At 25.8% G+C, this 21,642-nt stretch overlaps 2 protein-coding genes across 3 annotated transcripts in view; one reads left to right on the top strand and one right to left on the bottom strand.

The window, feature by feature from the left end:
• Positions 1-21,642, top strand: part of LOC117168448 (programmed cell death protein 5) — a 32,445-nt gene that overhangs the window by 6,552 nt on the left and 4,251 nt on the right. The window contains exon 4 of one of the 2 annotated variants that reach the window (XR_004466492.1): positions 56-158. Coding sequence is in view for 1 of the 2 variants with exons in the window: in XM_033354102.1 (XP_033209993.1) it covers positions 56-100 (45 nt within the window). In the remaining variant the exon portion in view is untranslated. Of the gene's footprint in view, positions 1-55; positions 347-21,642 lie in introns of those variants that run through there. The other variant, XM_033354102.1, reaches the window with a different exon arrangement.
• Positions 260-21,568, bottom strand: LOC117168443 (protein disulfide-isomerase TMX3). The gene is made up of 10 exons (XM_033354094.1): positions 21,205-21,568; positions 19,427-19,475; positions 19,149-19,188; positions 15,306-15,469; positions 14,991-15,174; positions 9,725-9,869; positions 9,370-9,610; positions 9,098-9,290; positions 5,653-5,845; positions 260-1,084 (listed from the first exon to the last, which is right to left on the bottom strand). The coding sequence occupies exons 1-10, from the start codon at positions 21,245-21,247 to the stop codon at positions 1,050-1,052; spliced, it is 1,287 nt and encodes a 428-aa protein (XP_033209985.1). The 5' UTR covers positions 21,248-21,568; the 3' UTR covers positions 260-1,049.

Raw genomic sequence — 21,642 nt, 5'->3', positions numbered from 1 at the left:
TAATCATAAAAGGTACACTACCACATAATTCACTAATCTTTTTAAAAAATTTCAGTACGACAGACGCAGAGCGGCTTTAGATTCGGACGACGACTTATAGCACTAGGAAATAAGACTACACTTATGTTTAATACTACGCTTCTTCGTTTAATTGTCAGGTAGACGTATTGCCTTTTTTTTTCTTTTTACAAACAAAAAAATAAAATTTAATGACACCTCCCAAAAAGTGGAGGCAAAATCAAATATTTGGTGAGATAAGTTATCAATTTAGTCTCAATATTCACATGGTTTTTATTATTTATGGAAAACAATAAGGACACATTTGAAATACACACATGTTTCTGAAAAACTTTGCAACTTTAACATTTGCTATTTTTTAATATTATTCACTCGTTCACTGAGTATAATTGTCCTAATTCTTAAAAAATTATAAAAATGCTTTTCATATTCATTTCGGCAATTCAAGCACATCACTTCAAAACTTATTAGAAAAAGAATTTAAATAAAAAAACAATTGGAATAAAAAAAAATTTGTAGAAAGCCGAAGAAAATCTGTTTTTTTTTTTTAAATTGCTAACTAATTTTTTTTTTTTGATTCTCAAATACGTCGATAACATGGACACACTTTTGACTACAAATTAAATGCACATTGCACACGTTCCTTTCAACTTAAATAAATACTGCAGACATACGCTTAAGAGTAAAAAAAAATCAACAATTCTTCTCATTTTAACCCTAATTTCTCGCTTATTTTAAAACCATCACTCACACACACACACTTGCATATATCGCCTGGATACATAATCGTATTGTCGTACCTGAATTCCATTGAGGGAAGATTTGCACATTCGAATTACGAATTTAAAAAAATTTACCTGGAATTTCAAAACCAATAAATTCACAAAGAGCGCTTAAATGGAATGTTTCTTTTTTCGACACTTGGTTTTCGATTACGAAGCATGAGATTTAAATCCAGAGTCGAGTAACGTGTGGAGTTAAATAATCGCCAAGTCTTTCTACCATATAAGCGTTTTCATTAACTGCGCCACTTAATCTTTCTTTATATGATTTCTTCCTTCCTCCTCTGAAAAATAATATTTTTTATTTTATATAATATTTAAGGGAATTTCATTTAATTTCTATCCAGGCCTCACAGTCCCTATGTGATAAAATATAGGGATCAAAGGGTACTTTTTTTAGCGCTCAAATGGTAAAAATAAATTCAGGATAAAGTCATACGACTTCAAAACGATTCAAGTTAAATTCAAGAGAATTCGATTGATTTCCGTAAAATTGGAATGAATTTGGGGGATTTTAAGGTAAACGAGAAGAATTCGATGAAATTCATGAAAATTCAAGGTGAATTAAAAGAATTCAATTGAATTGAAAACAATTGAAAAATATGAAAAAAACTTTATTGAATTCAGTAAATTTTAAATGAGCTTAGAAAAATTCAAGGGAATGCAAAAGAATTGGATGAAATGCCTAAGAATTTAAGGTGAGGTAAAAGACTTCAGGATCAATTAAATAAAAACTTTAAATTTTTTAAAAATCCATTGAATTAAATAGAATTTAGTACATTTAGAAGAATTAAATTGAATCAAAAAATCCAAGAGAATTCCAGATCATTGAAAAGAATTAATAAAAATTCATGATGATTTTAAAAAAATTCAAATCTTCGAAAAGCCTACTAATTTCGAACCAAAAAAGCGAGTAATTTATACAAAAGAATTTAATTAAATTGGAAAAATTATATACAAATTAAAAAACTTCATTTATTGCAGTAAAACTTGGGTGAATTTAGAAGAATTTAAGGCAAATGAGAGCAATTCGATGAAATTCATTTCTGAATTAAAAAAGTAATCAAGTGAATTGAAAAAAAAAATTTTTTAACCGTTCACTTAATGGGAATTGAGTAAATTTAGAAGAATGAAAGTGAATTAAAAAAATTCAAGGGTATTCCGAATAATTTAAAAGAATTAAGGGTGTATTTAAAAAAATTCATATCTTTGAAAATCCTACTAATTTCTAACCTTAATTAGAATTGAGTAAATTTAGAAGAATTAAAGAGAACAAAAACATCAAGGGAATTCCAAACAATTTAAAATAATTCAGGGTGAATTTAAAAAAATTCAAATCACGTGAAATCTTTGAAACCTCTACTAATTTCTAACAAAAAATGACTAATTACTAGAAAAGAATTTAAGGAGAATGAGAAGAATTCGATGAAATTCATAAAAATAAAGCTGAATTTGAAAAGCAATCATGTGATTTGAAATTTTTTTTAATAAAGCCATTCACTCAATTAGAATTAAGTAAATTTAGAAGAATTAAAGTGAATTTACAAAATTCAAAGAAATTCTAAACAACTTAAAAGAATTAAGGGTAAATTAATAAAAATTCAGGGTGTATTAAGAAAAATTCACATCGCTTCAAATCTTTGAAAATCCTACTAATTTCTAACAAAAAAGTGGCAAATGAAAACAAAAAAATGAAAAAAATTAAATTAATTGGATTTTTTAAATTGAAAAAATCTAAGCTGAATTAAAAAAGCAATCAAGAGAATTAAAAATTATTTAAAAATATGAATTTTTTTAAACCATTGACTTAATTAGAATTGAGTAAATTTAGAAGAATTAAAGTGAATTTTAAAAAATCCAAGGGAATTTCAAACAAAAAAAATTCAGGGTGAATTAAAAAAATTCAAATCACGTCAAATCTTTGAAAACCCTACTAATTTCCAACAAAAAAAGTGACTAATAACTACAAAACAATTCAAAAGAATTTAAATGAATTGGAAAAATAAAAAAAATAAAAAATATCCATTTATTTCAGTACAATTTTAGCGTATTTGGAAGAATTGAAGGGAAATGAGAAGAATTCGATGAAATTCATAAAAATCAAGCAGAATTTGAAAAGCCATCAAGTGAATTGAATACAATTTCAAAAAACGTAGAAATTTTTTGAATTCAGTAAGTTTGAAATGATTTCAGAAAAATTAAAAGGGAATTTAAAAGAATTTGATGAAATTTCTACGAATTTGAGGTGAGTTGACAAGAATTCCAAAAAACTAATTTCAAATCTCTGACACCCTACAGAATACCTCACTTAGCTTGAATATATTTTTTGAAACGCACTAAAATATATTATAAAATCCCGTTAAATTCTATGATATTTCCTGAAGTCCTGGAAAATGTATTAATATACATTGAGAGCTTTAAAATCCCTTAAAATAATTGACGTCTTCAGAAATCTTATAAAATCTTTTAAAGTATCCATATATTCCAAAAATTCTAGAAAATTCTTTATTTGAATATATTTCGAACGCTTTGAAATTCCTTCAAATTGAAGAAATTAATCAAAAATTCCTTAGAATCTTTTAAAATTTCCTAAAATATTTCAAATTAAAAGCTCTTGAAAATTCTTTACATTTTATCAGTTTTTAAAACATTAAAATCTTAAAAATTTCTACAAATTGTGGAAATATATTACAAATTTCTCGGAATCTTTCAAGCTACCCTGAATCCATGAGTTAATTTATTGAAAGAAAAGTGACTAATGTGAATTTTTCATTTAAAAAAGTGACTAATAGTGGCTGTGGCAGGCCTGATTACTTTTTACAGTTAATTCTTGTAGAAATTCCCTGATTTTTGTTGTTTTTTTTTCAAAATGCCTGACTCTTGGAAGCATGCATTTCATAGTTCGTGCATTTTGTAATTCTTAAAAGTTTCAAACTAGAAAGTATATAATTTTCAAATTGTTTAGAAGAATTGAATTTTAAAGGTTCAGAATATTTCTCGCAGTATTTAAAATTCTGCAATTTGGAATGGTGAAAATGACAGTGACTTTTGATTTGACTGAATCACATCTTTTAATAAAAAAAAAACCTATCCAGTCGTTTTAAATGTCACTTGACATTAAATGATATAATATTGATTAATAATATATTTTTCGTCTTTAAAATTTCTATAATTTTATTTTAGAATTATATTTTGAATATGCAATTGTAAAACAGTTTAATCTTTGAGGCCTTGAAACTAAAGTTTTTTGTTAAATTAATTCTTAGATTAATTTTTGGAGGTTTCGAATTTTAAATTTAACACTATTGTAGTTTCAAATTTAAATATTTAAAATATTTAAGACCATTTCGCTATTAAATATTTTCAAATTTCATATTAAAAGCCTTGATAGTCACTTTTGAATTTAATCATTTTATATGTAAATACAAACCAATTTCAAATTGAAAAGCTTAAAATTGTACAATTTCAAAAAAGAAAATATATCAATATTATTTTATATTATTTAAATTAATTTTTGATACAAGATTGATAAATTGTCCGATTTTTAGTTGAAGATTTAAACAAATAAGTTATTTAAAATTGAGAAATTTTTTTATTCGGTAATTTCTAGAATGACAAATAATTTTTAAATGAAGGTTTGAAATTAAAAATTGTGTTTAAAATAAAAAAATAAAAAAGTTAAACTATCTGAAATTGACATATCAGTATTTTTGCCTTTCATCAGTTTTAATTTTGCAATTAAAATTGAATTGGATAAATTTTGGAAGGTAGTATTAGCAATTTGAAAATTATTAATTTTTAAGCGATTTATTTGACTTCAAATTATTGAAATTTGAAAAGGTTGGAGTATAAAAATGTTTTAATATCACCATTTTTAGCGACTAAAATTTTTTCAGTTTTAAATGAAGTTTGCATTCTTTTAAGTTTCAACGTTCGAGAGTAGAAATTCTTTATTCTATAACGTTTCTCATTTAAAATTACTATTTATTTCAAAAGTTTTTTTTTTTTTTTTAATAATTCAACTCAATTTTGTCATTTCAGAAAAACTTGTCTTATTAACTTCAATGTTGACTTAAAATTTTACTATGTAATAATTCAAAATTCTAGAATTTCGTATGCTTTGCATACGAAATTATTCAAATTTGAAAATTTTCAATAATTCATTATTTAATTTTGAACGTTTTTATTTATAAAGAATACAATTTCAATTCCTCTGCATGTTAAATTACCCAATTTCCAAAACTTTAATTTTAAAATATTCAATTTTTAACGTTTTGACATTGTCCTATTTTTCGAAATTTTAGTCAAAATTCATGCTAGTTTCATGATTCTCCAAATCAAACTAAAATTGTTTAATTTTTAGCGCTTCGACTTAGAAATGATACAATTCAACTACTTTTTGTAATTAAATTGTCAAAAATCGTTCGTATTTTCTTTTTAATTTCAGAAGCTTGTAATTCGAACTTATTAATAATTCATTATTGTTTCAAAAATATTTAAAACATTATATTAAAAAATTTGTGTAATAGTGGATTTTTAAAACATGAATCGAGTTAAAGTCAATCTATTTCTTGTAAAAATATTTGTTAATATTAATCGACTTCCGCAACTGATAATACATGTGAAAGATCTGTGGATTTCGCAACGAGCGTTAATTTTTTTATAAACCGGGAGAAATCACGAACATTTACCGGGAGATGAAAATTAAAAAAATAGTGGCCACCCTGCATAGGGACCAAATCTTGAAAATAGAGTACTTTAGAGATCTTAACTGAATATAGGGTACAATAGGGGATATAAAGACCGATCTGTGAGCCCTTTATACGACATACAAGGGACGTTATAAAATTACCTTCTTCCTCATCGTCAGCGTCTAAAATGTCTGGACAGCAAATTCCGTAAAATATCAAGGATAAGAATCCTGCTGGTAGACCAAATATCAATGCTGTTAAAATTGGGTTTCCTTTCCACATTGAACCAAGAGTGGTTTTGGTTTCAAACCAAAATCTGTAGAGATGAACGAGCCAACTGTTTCCACCGTACCTCTTGAAAATCATAGACAAATTGAAAGGTTTGCAAATTTTTAGTAGTTAAATTAATAAAATGCGTTTTCAATTGCAGGCATTTCATAGATTCAATTTTTTTAATTGCTTAAACATACGGGGCCGTCTATAATTTACGTTTTACCAATTGGGGGAGTCAGCGGCAAGAATTTTACAAACCTAGATAACGTTTAGTAGATTATCTGATGATCAATTTTAACCTACCCTATTCCCTCGTTTTTTCCCTTTATCAAAGAATCAGGTTGAAAGTTCATGTTTTTTGTTGAAAAGTCCACTATTAGGTTTCTAGTTCTGAATTAATCGTGCTTCGTTAAAAATTCTAATATCTGGTTGAAAATGTAATTGTTTTCTTGAAAATGCAATTATTTCAGTAAAGTAATACTTTTTGGTCAAAAATTCAAATACTTGGTTCAAAGTTGTACTGCTTTATTACACATTTATTTTTGTTGTTATAGATTCTTCTCTAGTAGAAAATGCAACTATTTTGTTGTAAATTTGTCCCATTTTTGGTTGCAAACGTATCTTTCTTAGTTAAGAATTCTACTATTTGGTTGAAAGTTAGTTTTCTTTTAGAAAATTAATATGATTGATTAAAAAAACAACTCTTTGATTGGAAATTGAACTATTTCTTTTCGAATTCGTTTTTCTTTTTTTGGGTGAGATTTAACTTTTTGAATAATTTTTGGTTGAAAACTGATTTTTTTAGTTGAAAATTCAACTGGTTGGTTAAAAATTCATTTATTTTATTGAAAATTCTTACCTTTTGGTAGAAAATTAATATTTTTGTTTGAAAAGTAATCTGTTTATGTCTGAGCATTCAACCATCAATTTATTATTTAGTTGAAACTTCATGTATTTTGTTGAAAATTCGTCTATTGGTAGAAAATTAATCTTCATAGTTGAAAATTGATCTTTTTAGGTTAAAGTCATTTTTGCCAAAAATTCAACTGTATTTTTAAAAATTGGTCTTGTTGAAAATTGGTCCTTTTGGATTGAAAGTTTATCTTTAATGATAGAAAAGTAATCTCTCTTGGTTAAAAAGTGGTTAAAACTTAACTTTATTGTTGAAAATTTATATTTTTCGGTTAAAATTTAACTCTTCTAAAAAAATCGTCTTTTTGGCTTGAAAATTCAATTATTTTCCTCTAAATGCTTTTACTCGAATTTTAATCTTTTTTTTTTTGCAAATTCGACTATTCGGTTAAAAATGCATAGTTGGTGGTTGAAAATTCAACAGTTTTATTAGAAGTTCGTCCTTTTGATAAAAAATGTGTCTGTTATGTTTTAGAGTCACCTTTCATGGTTAAAGATTGAAGTTCTTCCTTTTAGATTACAAAATGTATCTTTTATGGTTGAAAATTTAACTTTCTTAAGATTAAAAATTAACTTTTTGTGGAAAATTCAACTGTCTTCTAAAAAATTCTTCTTTTTGGCTTGTGAATTTAACTATTTGGTTAAAAGTTCAAGAATTTTCTCGAAAACTCGTGCACTTTGAATAAAAAACTATCAATTATATTGTTAAAGCAACTGTTCGATTATAAATTAAGCGATTTATTAGAAAATGTAACAGTTTGGTAGAAAATTAACTATTTTGTTGAAAATCATATTTTCAGCTTTAAAATTCAATCATTTGGTTAAAAATGCATCTTTGGCGATTGAAAATCCAACTATTTTGTTCAAAATTTAATTATTTTCTTGAAAATACAGGTATTTTATTAAATTCATGTTTTTTATTTAAAAATTCAACAGTTTTATTAAAAGCTCGTCCTTTTGGATTAAAAATTTATCTTTCATTGATATAAGAGTCATTTATCATGGTTGAAAATTCGAATTTCTCAAGATTAAAAATTAAATTTGTTGTAAAAAATTGAACTGTCTTCTAAAAAATCTGTCTTTTTAGCTTTTAAATTTAACTGTTTGGTCAAAAGTTATATTATGTTGTTGAAAATGCGTATTTTTGTCTAAAAGTTAAAATAGTAGGTTGTTAATGCAACTATCCGGTTATAAATTAAACAATTTATTTGAATATTTAACTGTTTGGTAAAAAAAAATAATTTCCTTGTAGAAAAATCATATTTTCAGCTTCGAAATTCCACCACGTGGTTAAAAATGCATCGTTGGTGGTTGAAAATTCAACAGTTTTGTTAGAAGTTCTTCCTTTTAGATTTAAAATGTACCTTTTATGGTTTAAGGGTCATCTTTCATGGTTAAAGATTTAAATTTCTTAAGATTAAAAATTAACTTTTTTGTGGAAAATTCAACTGTCTTCTAAACAATGTGTCTTTTTAGCTTTTAAATGTAACTATGTGGTTAAAAGATTAAGTATTTTGTTGAAAATTTGTCTTTTTGCATAAAAGTCCATCTATTAGGTTGTTAAAGCAACTATTCGGTTATAGATTAATTTATTTATTAGAAAATCTAACGTTTTGGTTGAAAATAGCTGTTTTGTTGAAAAATCGTATTTTCAGCTTAATAAGTTAACCATTTTGTAAAAAATGCATTTGACGGTTAAAAAGTCAACTATTTTGTTCGGAATTCAATTATTTTCTTCAAAATTCAGGTATTTTGTTAAATTCATGTTTTTGGTTAAAAACTTCAACAGTTTTGTTAAAAAAGGTTCGTCCTTTTGGATTAAAAATATCTCTTTTATGAAACAGAAGTCACCTTCCATGATGGAAAATTCTTCTTTCTTAAAATTTAAAATTAACTTTATGTGGAAAATCTAACTGTCTTTTAAAACATTCTTCTTTTTGGCTTCTGAATTTAACTATTTGGTTAAAAGTTCAATCATTTTGTTGAAAATATACCATTTTCCCTAAAAATTCAACTACTTGGGTTTCAGTCCAATTGTTTGGTTAAAAATTACTTTTTTTGTTTAATAATTGGTCTTTTTATATCAACAATTCGCCTCTGTTCCTATACAATCTGTTTTGGTTAAAAATGCAATTATTTTGTTGATAATGCAATATACTTCAACTTGAAATCTTAGTACTTTACAGCGTTTTGAGTCTAACATAATACTTACATTAATTTGATTTGCTTTATTTTTTCCCTTTTTTTCGTACAAAAATGACCCTATTTCTTCTGTTTCAAGAACATTTTTGTATATGAAGTCTAATAATTTATTTTTAATAATTCTTGATTCATTACCAAAGCTTGTAGTTTACCACATCCAAAATTGTTAAATTTGTTTATGGGCGGCCCCTCATCAAATATTTGTTGTTTTTTTCTTACCGGTGCATTTTCACTCCGAATCTCTTCAAGAAATGCTTCTATCGCATGGGGTGTTAGTTTTTCTGGGTCATCATCTGGAATATGGTGATGACTCGTTGTCGTGTTGATGACAATCAGACTCGGCAAAGGAACGACCATCATCGCTATACTATTGACTAGATCTGCATTGGCTATCCAGCCAAACTGAAAGTGACTATAGAATTCAATTTTACAGAATTATCTCAAATAGTTTCCATTCCGGCGATTAGAACCTGATTCAAAATTCAACTTACTCATGATACTTCTCTCGTTTGGTTTTTATCAAAGATTCTACCATGTCCCTAAATTCTATCATATCAGGAGAGACTTCCTCCAATTGGTTTTCCTCGACGACTGCGAGAACTAAATTCTTGTTTGTTAAAAACAGTTGATTTATGTTTCCACGTGTCACTTTTGGAAACGTGGGAAATCTTTCGGCATTTACCCACTTGTATAAAGTTTTGTTCAGTTTGTCAATGTCGCTGATGTTGTGACCTTTAGAGAAATTTATTTAAATCCGTATTTTTATATTGTTAAATATTAGAAAAAAAATTGAAATAGAGGTCTTTAAGTTTAAAGTAGATTGACTGCAAGAAGATCATTATTTACCTGTGAAATTGTAATGAGTGCTTTCTTTATATACAAATAAGGCGGGTGTATTTTCTACAGGTGCATGTTTGTCTACGACAGTTTGCTGGGTTTGATAAAAGAAAGCATGGGGCTGGAAAACATCGGCAGTCTTGTGATAAAGATCCTATTAATAAATTAGAAAGGTTCAATTAACTTGAAAATCTTTAACACCAAATTAAAAAGTTTAAACACAGGCTTCGATGTTTCACACTTTTTTACTTTTTGATACTTCTTTAGACAAGGCTTCTTTAGCCTGCTTGCTTCTTCTTTCAGTAAAGTATTATATAAAATGAAGAATGCAAATTTCAGTTTTAGAAAAATTAAAATTAAAGAAAGGTATGCCAAAGGCGACTATTCTTCCTAAAAAAAAGAAAGATGTCACTAGAAGTAGAACAGTCGCTGGGTTTTTTACAAAATCTTAAAATAGGAAGGCGTAAAATATATGGGCCATTACATAGAGGTTTACAATCAAAAATGTTTTTTTTTACAAAACCTTTTTTTTTGCGTTTTTTTGTTCATTAATAATCGACACGTATTTTTTATTTCGATGTGATGCTTGAAAGTCTCGAGATATGATTTTTCAACATTTGGTAATCAGGAAAAATCATTTGTTTTCAATCGCTCACTGTAAAAGAAGTTTTCAAACAAAAAATTATTCTTGTGCTGAAAATAGGCATTCACACAAGCTTTGCAAAATAGTATAACATACCTCCTGCTGTTTTTTTTTCATACTAATATAGTGCATTTTTATAAACAATTTTATTTATTTTGAACTTGGAACATTTTTTTCTGTTTTTTTTTTTTACCTTACAATCTTTGTTCAAGATTCTCAACTATGCAGGGAAAATTTGTGAATGGAGATACAAAAACTCCAAGTGTTACGAATTTTTCACGTGACCTCGTCTACCGATTATAAACATTCGTGACACTTAAGAGTTTTCATTTCTCCATTCTCAAAGTTTTCCTGCATATTTGAGAATCTTCAACAAAAATTTTAAGGTAAAAAACGGGCAAAAAATGTTCCAAGTTCAAAATAAATAAAATTGTTTATAAAAATCCACTATATTGGTATAAAAAAAACAACAGGAGGTGTGTTATACTATTTTGCAAAACTTGTGGGTGAATGCTTATTTTCAGTGCAAGAATAATTTTTTGTCTTGAAAACTTCTTTTACAGTGAACAATTGAAAATAAATGATTCTTCCCGATTAACAAACTTTGAAAAATCATATCTCGAGATTATCGAATATCACATTGAAATAAAAAAATACGTGTCAATTATTTTCGAACACAAAATGTGAAAAAAAAAATGTTTTGTAGAGAAAAAATTTTGATTGTAAACCGCATTTAGATTAGGATGTGTTAAAAAAAGAGAAGTGATGAACACCTTCAACTTGCGCGTTAACAAAATGAGCTTTAAAAAAACTTTATTTTCATAGATTTCATTTTTTTTTTAATCTTTAGAGATCTTAAACGCCTCCAAATTTTGACAGCTTTTTAATCAACGTTCCATAGACCATAAAGTATAATTAGTCGGCCCCATTTCACAATAACAAAAAAAAACAATTTTTAAATCTATAGAAATGACGAAAGAATTCGAAACTCTCGTAAATCATAAATGTAAAAAAATTTTAAAATGTGTAGTGTTAACGTTTATGATTTTCCAGAATATACCTTTTTACTAGTAGAAAACTTTAAATGCCTGATAAATTTCATTAGTCATTTTTATAGAATTTAAAATCGACAGAAGTCGAATTTAAAAATTTCAGAACATTTGCAGGTATTGTCAGGGAAACTTTTGACAAATTTCCAGGACAACTTTAAAAAATATATATGTAGGTATATATATTCAAACTTTAAACTCACATTAATTTTAGGGAATTGTACTGTTTTTAAAAAATTGACATGAAAATTTTTTCCTCGCAATAGCGCGAAAATTAATACGATTCTGCATCTAATAAGCTCAAATTAGAATAACTCTGGAAGTAATTAAAATTTTCAAAGTTCTTGGTCTTTTTCATTATAAAAATATTATTGTAATGGATTTCTAAAAAAAGATGTGAGTAAAACAATTATTTTATTTTTGGTCACTTTTCTGCACCAAATTCGGCCCTAGGGTAGAATCGAGTGACAAAATTTAATAATCGAGCAAAATACTATACATTTACCTTCAATATTAGCCTAAGAACTATGAAAAGTACTGATTATTTCCAAAGTTATTTCAGATTTTGAAAACATTGAAATTTGAAGTCTTTTTGCAATGTCTTTTTATTAAATTGATATTTTTCTTTCAGCGAAGGCTTATAAGACACCGAATTTTATTCACTTTCGTGATATTATGAGGAAAAAATTTATGTTAGTAGTATAACAAATGAAGCATTTTCGTGTAGATAATTTCCGACGGTACTGTACATAAAATTATTAATCAATGCAAATTTGAAAATGCTTTTCAACTATTATTTCTTTCTAAAAAAAGTTTTTTAATACAGTAAAAAAATTATTAATTATTACATACTAATCATTTTTTAGTTAACAGGTTCCCGCGCCCATTATTGCTATTAGAAAGCAACTAAAATAATTATTAAAACTTTAAAAAGAAGTAGAAGTAACACTTTCCAGGCTCTTTTTCAAAATTTCAGGACTTCCAGGTTTTCCGGTTTTTATAGCAACCATCAAATTGTGAATACTTCAAAGAGGGATACGAGATTATGGTTTTAATGAAAAAAATGTTACTTTATGTATATACCCTACTGACCATATGTTGATATTATAGTGGTTTTTAATTCGTCTCAAATTATATTTATTAAGATTTGTTAAATATTCTCTATAAAGCTGTAACTCCATTTGGGGGGCTTGGTTTTTTGACCTTTTTGTTGTTGTTTGTTATATGTGTATGGGGGGGGGGGTAATAATTTTACTATGTTATCTTACATGGGGGGGGGGCTGGGCCAAAACTGTTTCTTACTGTTTCCTTTTTGGTTGAAAATTCAATTGTTTTGTTGACTTTTGTCGAATTATCTGTCATTGGTTGGAAAATTAACCAATTTGAATGACATTTTTTTCATTATTGGCTAAAAAATTGTGTTTCACTGAAAATTTTAATATTTTCTTAAACATGCGCCCCTTTAGTTTCGAATTCATTTCCTTCTGCAGAAAGTTCCTCTTTTTTTGCTAAAATATGAAACTGTCTGGTTATAAATTAATCTGTTTTGATTGAAAATGAGCTTTTTTTCTTGAAAATTCAACTATTTTGTACAAAATGTGTATTTTTGGCTCCCAAATTCAAGAATCGTTAAAAAAAATCAACTATTTGATCGAAAGTTGATTAGATTTGTTAAAAATCCATTTCTTTTTTTGAACATTTAACTATTTTGTCGGAAATTCGTTTCTTTTTTAGTTAAAATAATTTTTTTATATGAAGATTTCACTATTTCAAGTTTGAATGAAAATTTATAATTTTTTTTTGTATAAAATTCGTCTTTTCGGTAGAAAATTAGTCAGTTTGGTTGTATTTGGTTGAAAATTCGTCCCTTTATGTTGAAAATGAATTTCTTGGGTTAGCAATACTACTGTTTTAGTTGAGGAATCATGTATTTGATTGAAAATTCATCTTTATTTGTTAAATTCAACTACTTTTTATTTTTAATTTAAATATTTTCTGGTTGTAATATAACAACTGTAACATTTTGGGTTGAAAATTAAACTTTTTATGTTGAAAATTAATTTATTTAACTGAAAATTAACTATTTGGTTAAAAGTTTTTTGGTTAAAAGTTGATATTTCATATTTTAAAAATTCAATAACTTCATTGAAAATTTCTGTAATTTATCGAAAATCCGTATTATTTGGTAGAAAATAAATCTGCTTGGTTGAAAATTCAACTGTTTTCTACAAAGCTCGTCTTTTTGACTTAGAAATTCCAAATTTTAGATGAAATTTCTCCTTGGTCGAAATTTCAACTAAAAATTAATTATTTTGATTTGAAAATCCATCTTTTTTGTGGTTAAAAAATCAACTTTTTAGTTTAAATTAATCTGATTTGGTTAAGGACTCAACTTTTTTATTGAAAATGGTATTGAATTGATTTTGATTTAAAATATAAATTTGTTTGTTTGTGAAAATATTAACTATTACATTTTTGTTTTGGAAAATTAATATTTTTTGGTTGAAAAATCAACTGATTGATGGAAAATTGAACCACTTTTTTAATTTATAAGAAGCAGTACGATTTTACCAAAATAGCAAAAAATTGTTAGTTCTTTATGGGCGGAATAAACTCTAAAAAAAATTGACATCAATTCATATCTTTCACCTCCTAAATCGTGTTGAAAATGGAAAAAATTTAATTTCGACGTAAAATACATCAAAAAAATTAATTCTTAAATTCACCAAATTTTTATGTACAATTATATGCCTAAAGAATGTATTTCGCCCAGAAAATTATTTCAAAGATAAATTATAAGAAGTAAATAATTAATTGATTAATTATGAATCATTACAATTTTTGAGTGAAATTCGCCTTGTTTCAGTAATGCAATCGACAATTTTTTTTAGGCAATTTTATGCGCGGAATTCAAAAAGAAGTAAAAGGTATTAATTAATTTTAACAAAAAATTTAATAGTATAGGTAGCTCATCAAGAACTAACAATTCTTTGCTATTAGAAATTAATCGCACGATTCGTGGGCATAAAGTTAAGAAAATAACTCTTTTCGTTAAAGATATTATTTAATATCTAAGTGGGGTAATAGATAATGAACTTACAGTAGATAATCATTAATTTAAAAAACAAATGTATGTAAAATAATAAATTTAATTAATAGTTACGACACTATGTGTTAACTTGTAATATATAAAAATTAGAATGAACTGTTTTATAAATATTTGTGATTTTAATTAATGATTATCTACTGTAGGGTAGTCTCCCCAACTTCAATAATTCTATATTGTCAACGTTTCTATGTTTAATATAAATATTTGAATAAAAACTTTCAGCGCAAATTCTAGAGCATTCCTTTCTTTTAAATACGTTCTTTTTTAGATTAAAGCATTTTTAACATCACTTTTTTTATTGTAAACCTAATTTCTGACTGATTTAAAAAGACTACTTTCTTAACTTTATTTTTTAATTTTTAAGGATGCTTGTTTCTTCAGAAATATATATTTTTTAGTTCCATAGAGCACTTCGAAGCCTGAAATTAGTATAAGTTATAAAGTATAAAAATAAATTTAAAAATAACTTCTTACCCACAGTAAGCCCGATCTATCACCGACGTATAAAAAATACAAATCGCGATCTCTTTTCAGAACTTCAAAGCTCCGAGTTTTTGTTATTTCTTGAACGGGTGGACTGGTCAATCTTAATGCGAATTTCACGATCTCTTCCTTCGTCCTGTCGCCATGATAAGTGAATTCTTGATCTCCTTTTAAACTAGAAAATGTAACGTTTTCTTCTGCTGAATATTATTTTCTAGTTTAGAATTTGTCAATACAAGGGAAAAAATACCCTTCAAAAACTGCAGATTGTTTTTAGGAAGAAAAATAGATCAATTTCAGACTTACAACATAATTGTGGGAAAGCCCTTGATTTTAAAAGCTTGCGCTACGCTGGTGAATCGCGTGCAATCCACGCGACCCACGCGAATTGGACTTGCGTAAAGATGCTGAGCCACGTGAGACCAAATTGGGTCTAGTCTTTTGCAGTGCGCACACCAAGGTGCATACATCTAAAATCATTTTAATCTTAAGGATAATGGAAAAATATAAAACTTAATCAAACATCTCTACTCATTCTAAAAATTAACAAAAAACTATTTTTATTTTCCCTTTTCTTAAAATTTTATAATAATTATTTACTTTTAACAGAGGTTCACAATAGATTTGATCTTTTGGCGTTTCCCCTTTTTCTTTAAATATACGATAGTTAAAAATAAAATCTACTAAATTATTATATTGATATTATATTGATATTCATTTTTTAATTAAAATTAAATTTTTGTTTGCAGCTAATATATCTCTTTTTTCCGTTATTTTCCAAAAACCTTCCCCGTTTCTAATTTTGTCGCTTAAAGAAGAACTGAATTAATTAATTATTGCAACTATTCTTGGTAGAAAGTTAATTTTTTTTATTTGAAAAGTCTAATATCATATTTTTGGTGCAGAATTCATCTCTTAGATGAAAATTCTAATTTGGTTGACAAATTGCATTTATTTATTTAAAATGCAACTATTTCATTCAGAATATAGTTTTTTGGTCGAAAAAACAAATGCATGGTTGAAAGTTGAACTACTTTGTTAAAAATTCATTTTACTGATTGAAGATTTAACTATTTTCTTTTTGTTGTTGATAATTCAACTGTTCCTTTTTTGTTTGAAAATGTATTATTTTTAGTTAAAAATTCAAATGCTTGGTTAAATAAGGTGGCCACCAACCCGGGAGAATCCGGAGAAACGTGCACTGGGAGAAACCGGGAGAAGAAAATTACACCGATTTCCCGTACTTCATAATTAATGCGTTTTGTAAATTTTTCAGAGTAAATGTTTCCCGTTTTGAAGGTCACTTAATACTACATAATATGATACTTATTAATAATACATTTATCACCTTTAAAATGTATATAATTTTAAATAAAAATTATGGCTTTGAATGCGCTATTCTAAATCAGTTTAATCTGAGGCCTTGAAACTAAAGTTTTTCTTGAATTAATTTTTAGATTAATTCTCGTTTGTTTCAAATTTCACAATACTGTAGTTTCAAATTCAAATAATTATACAAAATAACGCCATTTTGCTATTAATTATTCAAAAATTTCATAATAAAGGCCTTGATAGTCAGTTTTGAATTAGATCATTTTAGATGTAAATATAAAGCAATTTCGGATTGCAACGCTTAAAATGGTACAATTTCAAAAAATGGAATCATATTGCAGCATTCTTTTTGTTTATTATTTAATTGAATTTTCAAAGTAATATCTTTAAATTTTCCGATTTTTTGGTGAAGACTTAAACTAATAAATCATTTCAAATTGGAAAATCTTTAATTGGAAAATTTAAAGAGTTAATAATAAATCTAAAGGAAGATTCAATATTAATAAATTAAAAATTGGATTTAAAATAACAAAAAGACCAGAACTAAACTATCTAACTAAAATTACTACTGCAATAAACGCAAAATTTCAGTAATTTTAAACGGTTAAAATAATTTCAGAGTTCTGAATTTACATGTTGAACGCGGAATTTAAAATTTTTGCTTTTAATAGGTTTTAATTTTGTAACAAAAATTGAATTGGTTAAATTTGGAAAAGTTTAATTAGCTATTTAAAAATTATTAGTTTTTAGAGATTTAAATTAACTGCAAATAATTAAAATTTTAAAGGGTTTGATTATAAAAAAGTTTTAAGATCACAATTTTTGGTGACTATACACTTTTTCAGTTTAAAATAAAGTTCACATTCGTTTCAGTTTCAAGGTTCTGGAGTAGATTTTTTTTCATGTTTAATGTTTCCCATTTAAAATTACTATTTAGTTTGAAACTTTATTTAGTATAATTCAATTCACTTTTTAAATTTATGAAAATTCATCTAATTAGATTAAATGTCAAATTATAATTTCGTTCTGTAGTACCAATTTAAAATTCTAGAATTTCATAAGCTTTGACTTTGAAAGATTCATTTTAGTTTTCAATATTAATTGTCAAATCTTGATCGCTTTGATTTTAGAACTGCTCAAATCCATGTTTCCAGTTTTTAATTATTTAACTTCTTTGCAGGGCTTCGATCTAGAAATTATACAATTTAATTCCTTTTTATTATTGAATTGTCGAACATCGTGAAATAATTTTTTCATTTCAGAAGCCTTCAATTCGAAATTATTAATTATTTTTAATTTTTCTTTAATATAATGTTAAAACATTAGTTTTAAAGTTAATTTTTAAATTTGCATATTTTTCATGTTAGGAAATAAAAATCCAGATACGTGAACGCGCGATGTGCGCACGTGAAATTACTTCTAGCGCGTAATAAAAGACATCTTTGCATTTTTCATTATCAGACAAAAAATTTCCTTATCCTACTTTTATGATTCAAAGTCAATTGATTTCTTGCAAAAGGATGTGGTGATGCTTATCGATTTCCGCAATTGATCATATATGTGAAAAAACTGTGTTTCGCAAAGAGATTTAATTTTTTTATAAATCGGGAGAAATCAGGAATATTTGACGGGAGAACCGGGAGAACGTCGGGAGACGAACATTTGAAAAATATTGGCCATCCTGTTAAAGTTTATGCTAATTTGTTATAAATTATTTAAATGAAATCAGCTTTGAATCTTGAATCAATAAAATGAATTTTTAATATAGTTCTTCAACTTTCAACCAAAAAGTTGAATTTTCGACTAACAGAGATGAATTCTGAACCAAAATAAACCAAAAACTATTAAGATTGCACTATTTAGTTTGAAAATGATTTTTTGTTGTTGTAGAAAATCAATTTTTCAACCTTAAAATGTATGTATTCATTTTTTGGTAGTAAATTAATAGGTTTTAGTTGAAAATTCAATTACTTGATTGAAAGTTAAACGACTTTTCTAAAATTAATTTTATTGGCCGATGATTCATCATTTTTATTTAAAAACCTTTTTTTTTTTTGTTAAAAAGTTATATATACCATTTTTTATTGAAAATTGATATACTTTAATTGAAATTCCAACTATTAAATTTTTCAATGAGAATTCATCTTTTTTGTTGTAAATTCAATTACTTGTTTGATAATTGAACTAGGTTGTTGGAAATTTATTTTATTTATTGAAGATTGAACAGTTTTGTTAAGAATTCGTTTTTTTCATTGTTGAAAATTAAATTTTTTTAACTGAAAATTTAACTATTCCATTCTTGGTTGAAAATTTATTAAAAAATTATTTTATTGTTTTAGGATTTATTGATTTTTTTGTTCAAAGGTGAAATATGTTGTGTTGAAAATTAAACTATTTTGTTAAAAGACCGTCTTTTTTAGTTACCAATTGAACTGTTTAGCAGAAAATTCAATACTCTTTTAAAAAATTCTTTTTGGCTTGAAAATTCAACTATTTGTGAAAGTTCATATCTTTTCATATAAAATTAATATATTTCATTAAAATAAATATAATATTTAATTATATTTTTTAACTTTTAATGATGGATTTCTTTAAAGACAAAATATGATTGATTATGAGAACAATTTTAAACATATGAAAATGGTTTATTTAAGCAATTTTTTTTTTTTTTTTGACTTTTTTTATATATCTGTGAATCCTCCAAAAAACCAGTTAAGCGAATTAAAAATGTAATATCTCCTATATAAAGTTTGCATCGCTTCTTCATATAAAAGTAAATATTTAATCTTTCCTCTGTTTTAAATAATTTTAACATACCATGAGTAGCCATTGTCCTTCTTTACGTACATCGAGGAACCTAAAAATGTTTAATTGAAAAATTAGACAAAGCAAGATTGAAAATACAACTGGTATGCATTAGACATTTAATGCTAAACTATTTGAAAATTGAGGTAATTTAAATAATATTTGATTATAAAATATAAAATGTAGATAATCTCGCTAAAAAACATTTGATGTATTTTAATAATTAATAATAGCACAACAATATAAATAAAATAAAAACAATTTATTTTTAGGATTTGAGTATTTTTTACCTATCGCTTAGCTCTAGAACTTTCGCTGCAGCAGTAATTGAAAAAACGCCTGGAATAATAACAATTTTAATATAGTTTATAAATAAAATTAGACTGGTGATTACCTACGCTAACGTGAACTGATCTCCCAAAATTAAAGTGTGCTACGTTACATTTTGCGTAACGATTTTTCTATCATTTAACGTATCAATAAATTTAGTTACTAAAATTATTATTTAAATTATCAAAATTAAATTTATGGTGACTGGAAATAACTAAAATTGAAAGAATTTGAATTAAAAAATTAAATATTGAATATTTTGTTGTTTCACTTCAAAAAATTTTCAAAATTATACATTTATTAATTAAGATCCTTACTAGCTAAACAATTATAAAATGGAAGAGTTTCAATTTTAATAATGACATGTTAACAAAATTCAAAATGGTTTGGTTTTAATTTAAACAACTCCGAATTGTATAAATTTAAATTTAGAATTTAAATCTTTAACTTAATTTTTAATTAAAATCCTTTATAGCTAAATAATTGTCAAATAGTATACAATAGAAATAATGGAACGCAATTTTAAATTGAAAACCTTTAAAGAATAATTTCAGTAAAACTTTATAATTTAGAGAATTTCAAATTAAAGCAGCGTTTAAAATTTGGAAATTACTCATTCGTTAAAATTTGAATGGTTTCTGCTTTTTAATTGTATAATTTTAGAGTACTGTTAGATAATTTAAAACAAATTTAGAGTTCAGAAGTGTAAAAATTGCAAGCATTTTAAAAGCCCTTAAAATTTTCGAAATCATCAAAATGATTGAAGTATTTGAAAATATTAAAAATAATTCTATAAAATGTGAATAATGTACTTTTAAAATGTTACAAAATATGTTGAAAAAATCTAATTTTAATTATTCGTCAAATTTCTAATGAAATTCTTTTAGTGAAAAATTAAATAGATGATCTTTTAATGAAACAAGATAAATTCTCAAGAAAATAATTAAATTTTCACCAAAAAAGACAAATATCATCATCCGAAAAGGATGATTTTTTTTAAAAAATGTCGAACTTCAACAAAAATTTTTAACAAAGCATTGCGAATTTCAACCAAGTTGTTGAATTTTCAACTAAAAAAAGATTCATTAACAATCAAAAAGTTGCAGTTTCCAGCAGAAAAAATGAAATTCTACTAAAGGGGATGAATTTTTAATAATAGTGTAAAATTATTAATCAAGAAAGAAAAAATGATTGTAATATTCTACAAAACAGATGATTTTTCAACCCAAAATATGAATTTTCATTTTAAAAAAAGTTCATTTTGAACCAAACAGTTGAATTTTCAACCAAAAAGAATGATTTATTATTAAAAATGTTTCATTTTTAATATTGACACTTATAATAAATAAATATAGTATTATTATACCCTGAAAGTTCAGTTACCTCTATTTTTTTAAAGAAGAAGGCCACATTATGTTTATAAACAAAGTAGACTTTTTTATCTTAAATTTGCTAGGTTATGTAGTTGACGTTTTGTTCCGAAATGTTTTTGTATATAACTCATTTTGAATTTAAAGTCGAATATTAATATTTCATAATTCCAAGAGTTCTTCTAACTTTCGATATCTTACGCGAATATATTTACCATAACTTAATAAACCATAATAAGTTGTGATTTATCGATCGGTGACGTTTGAGGTTATGTAACAGTTTTATACCAAAAAACCTTTTTTGATTTAGAGCAAGAGTTTAAAAGCAACGTATTCCTTAAAATTAATTATCTAAATGCAGCTCTTACCACAAATTGATGCAAGAAGTGCAAATTTTCGGAGTAAAACCATTGTATACGAGGTGATTTAAAAGTTTAATCGTTCATTCGATTACTGCTAAAAATCGACGGTTTTCCTCCTTTTTTTATAATTTACTTCCACATTACGACAGTAACACTTTGAAACTTCTGATTCCAATTCGTCAGAATTCCACAAAATTACTGAAATTATTGTTTACGTTTTGCATCTTTAGCACCTAGCAGATTCGTGAGCAGAACACACTTCACTGAACACTTCGCATTTAATTTGAGATGACGCACCCTCGAATCTCAAATTGTAATTTTACGCCTCCCCTTGCGACGAATTATTGAAGGGTGGTTCCTGATTTTTTCATAATTTATTCTCATTCTTTTCAAGAAGATTTTAATATTTATCGTCAATATGTTTGCAGATTCAGTAATAACTTG

Source organism: Belonocnema kinseyi, chromosome 2 (genome assembly GCF_010883055.1).
Source record: "Belonocnema kinseyi isolate 2016_QV_RU_SX_M_011 chromosome 2, B_treatae_v1, whole genome shotgun sequence".
NCBI lineage: Eukaryota > Metazoa > Arthropoda > Insecta > Hymenoptera > Cynipidae > Belonocnema > Belonocnema kinseyi.
This window is presented reverse-complemented; position numbering and strand designations above follow the sequence as displayed.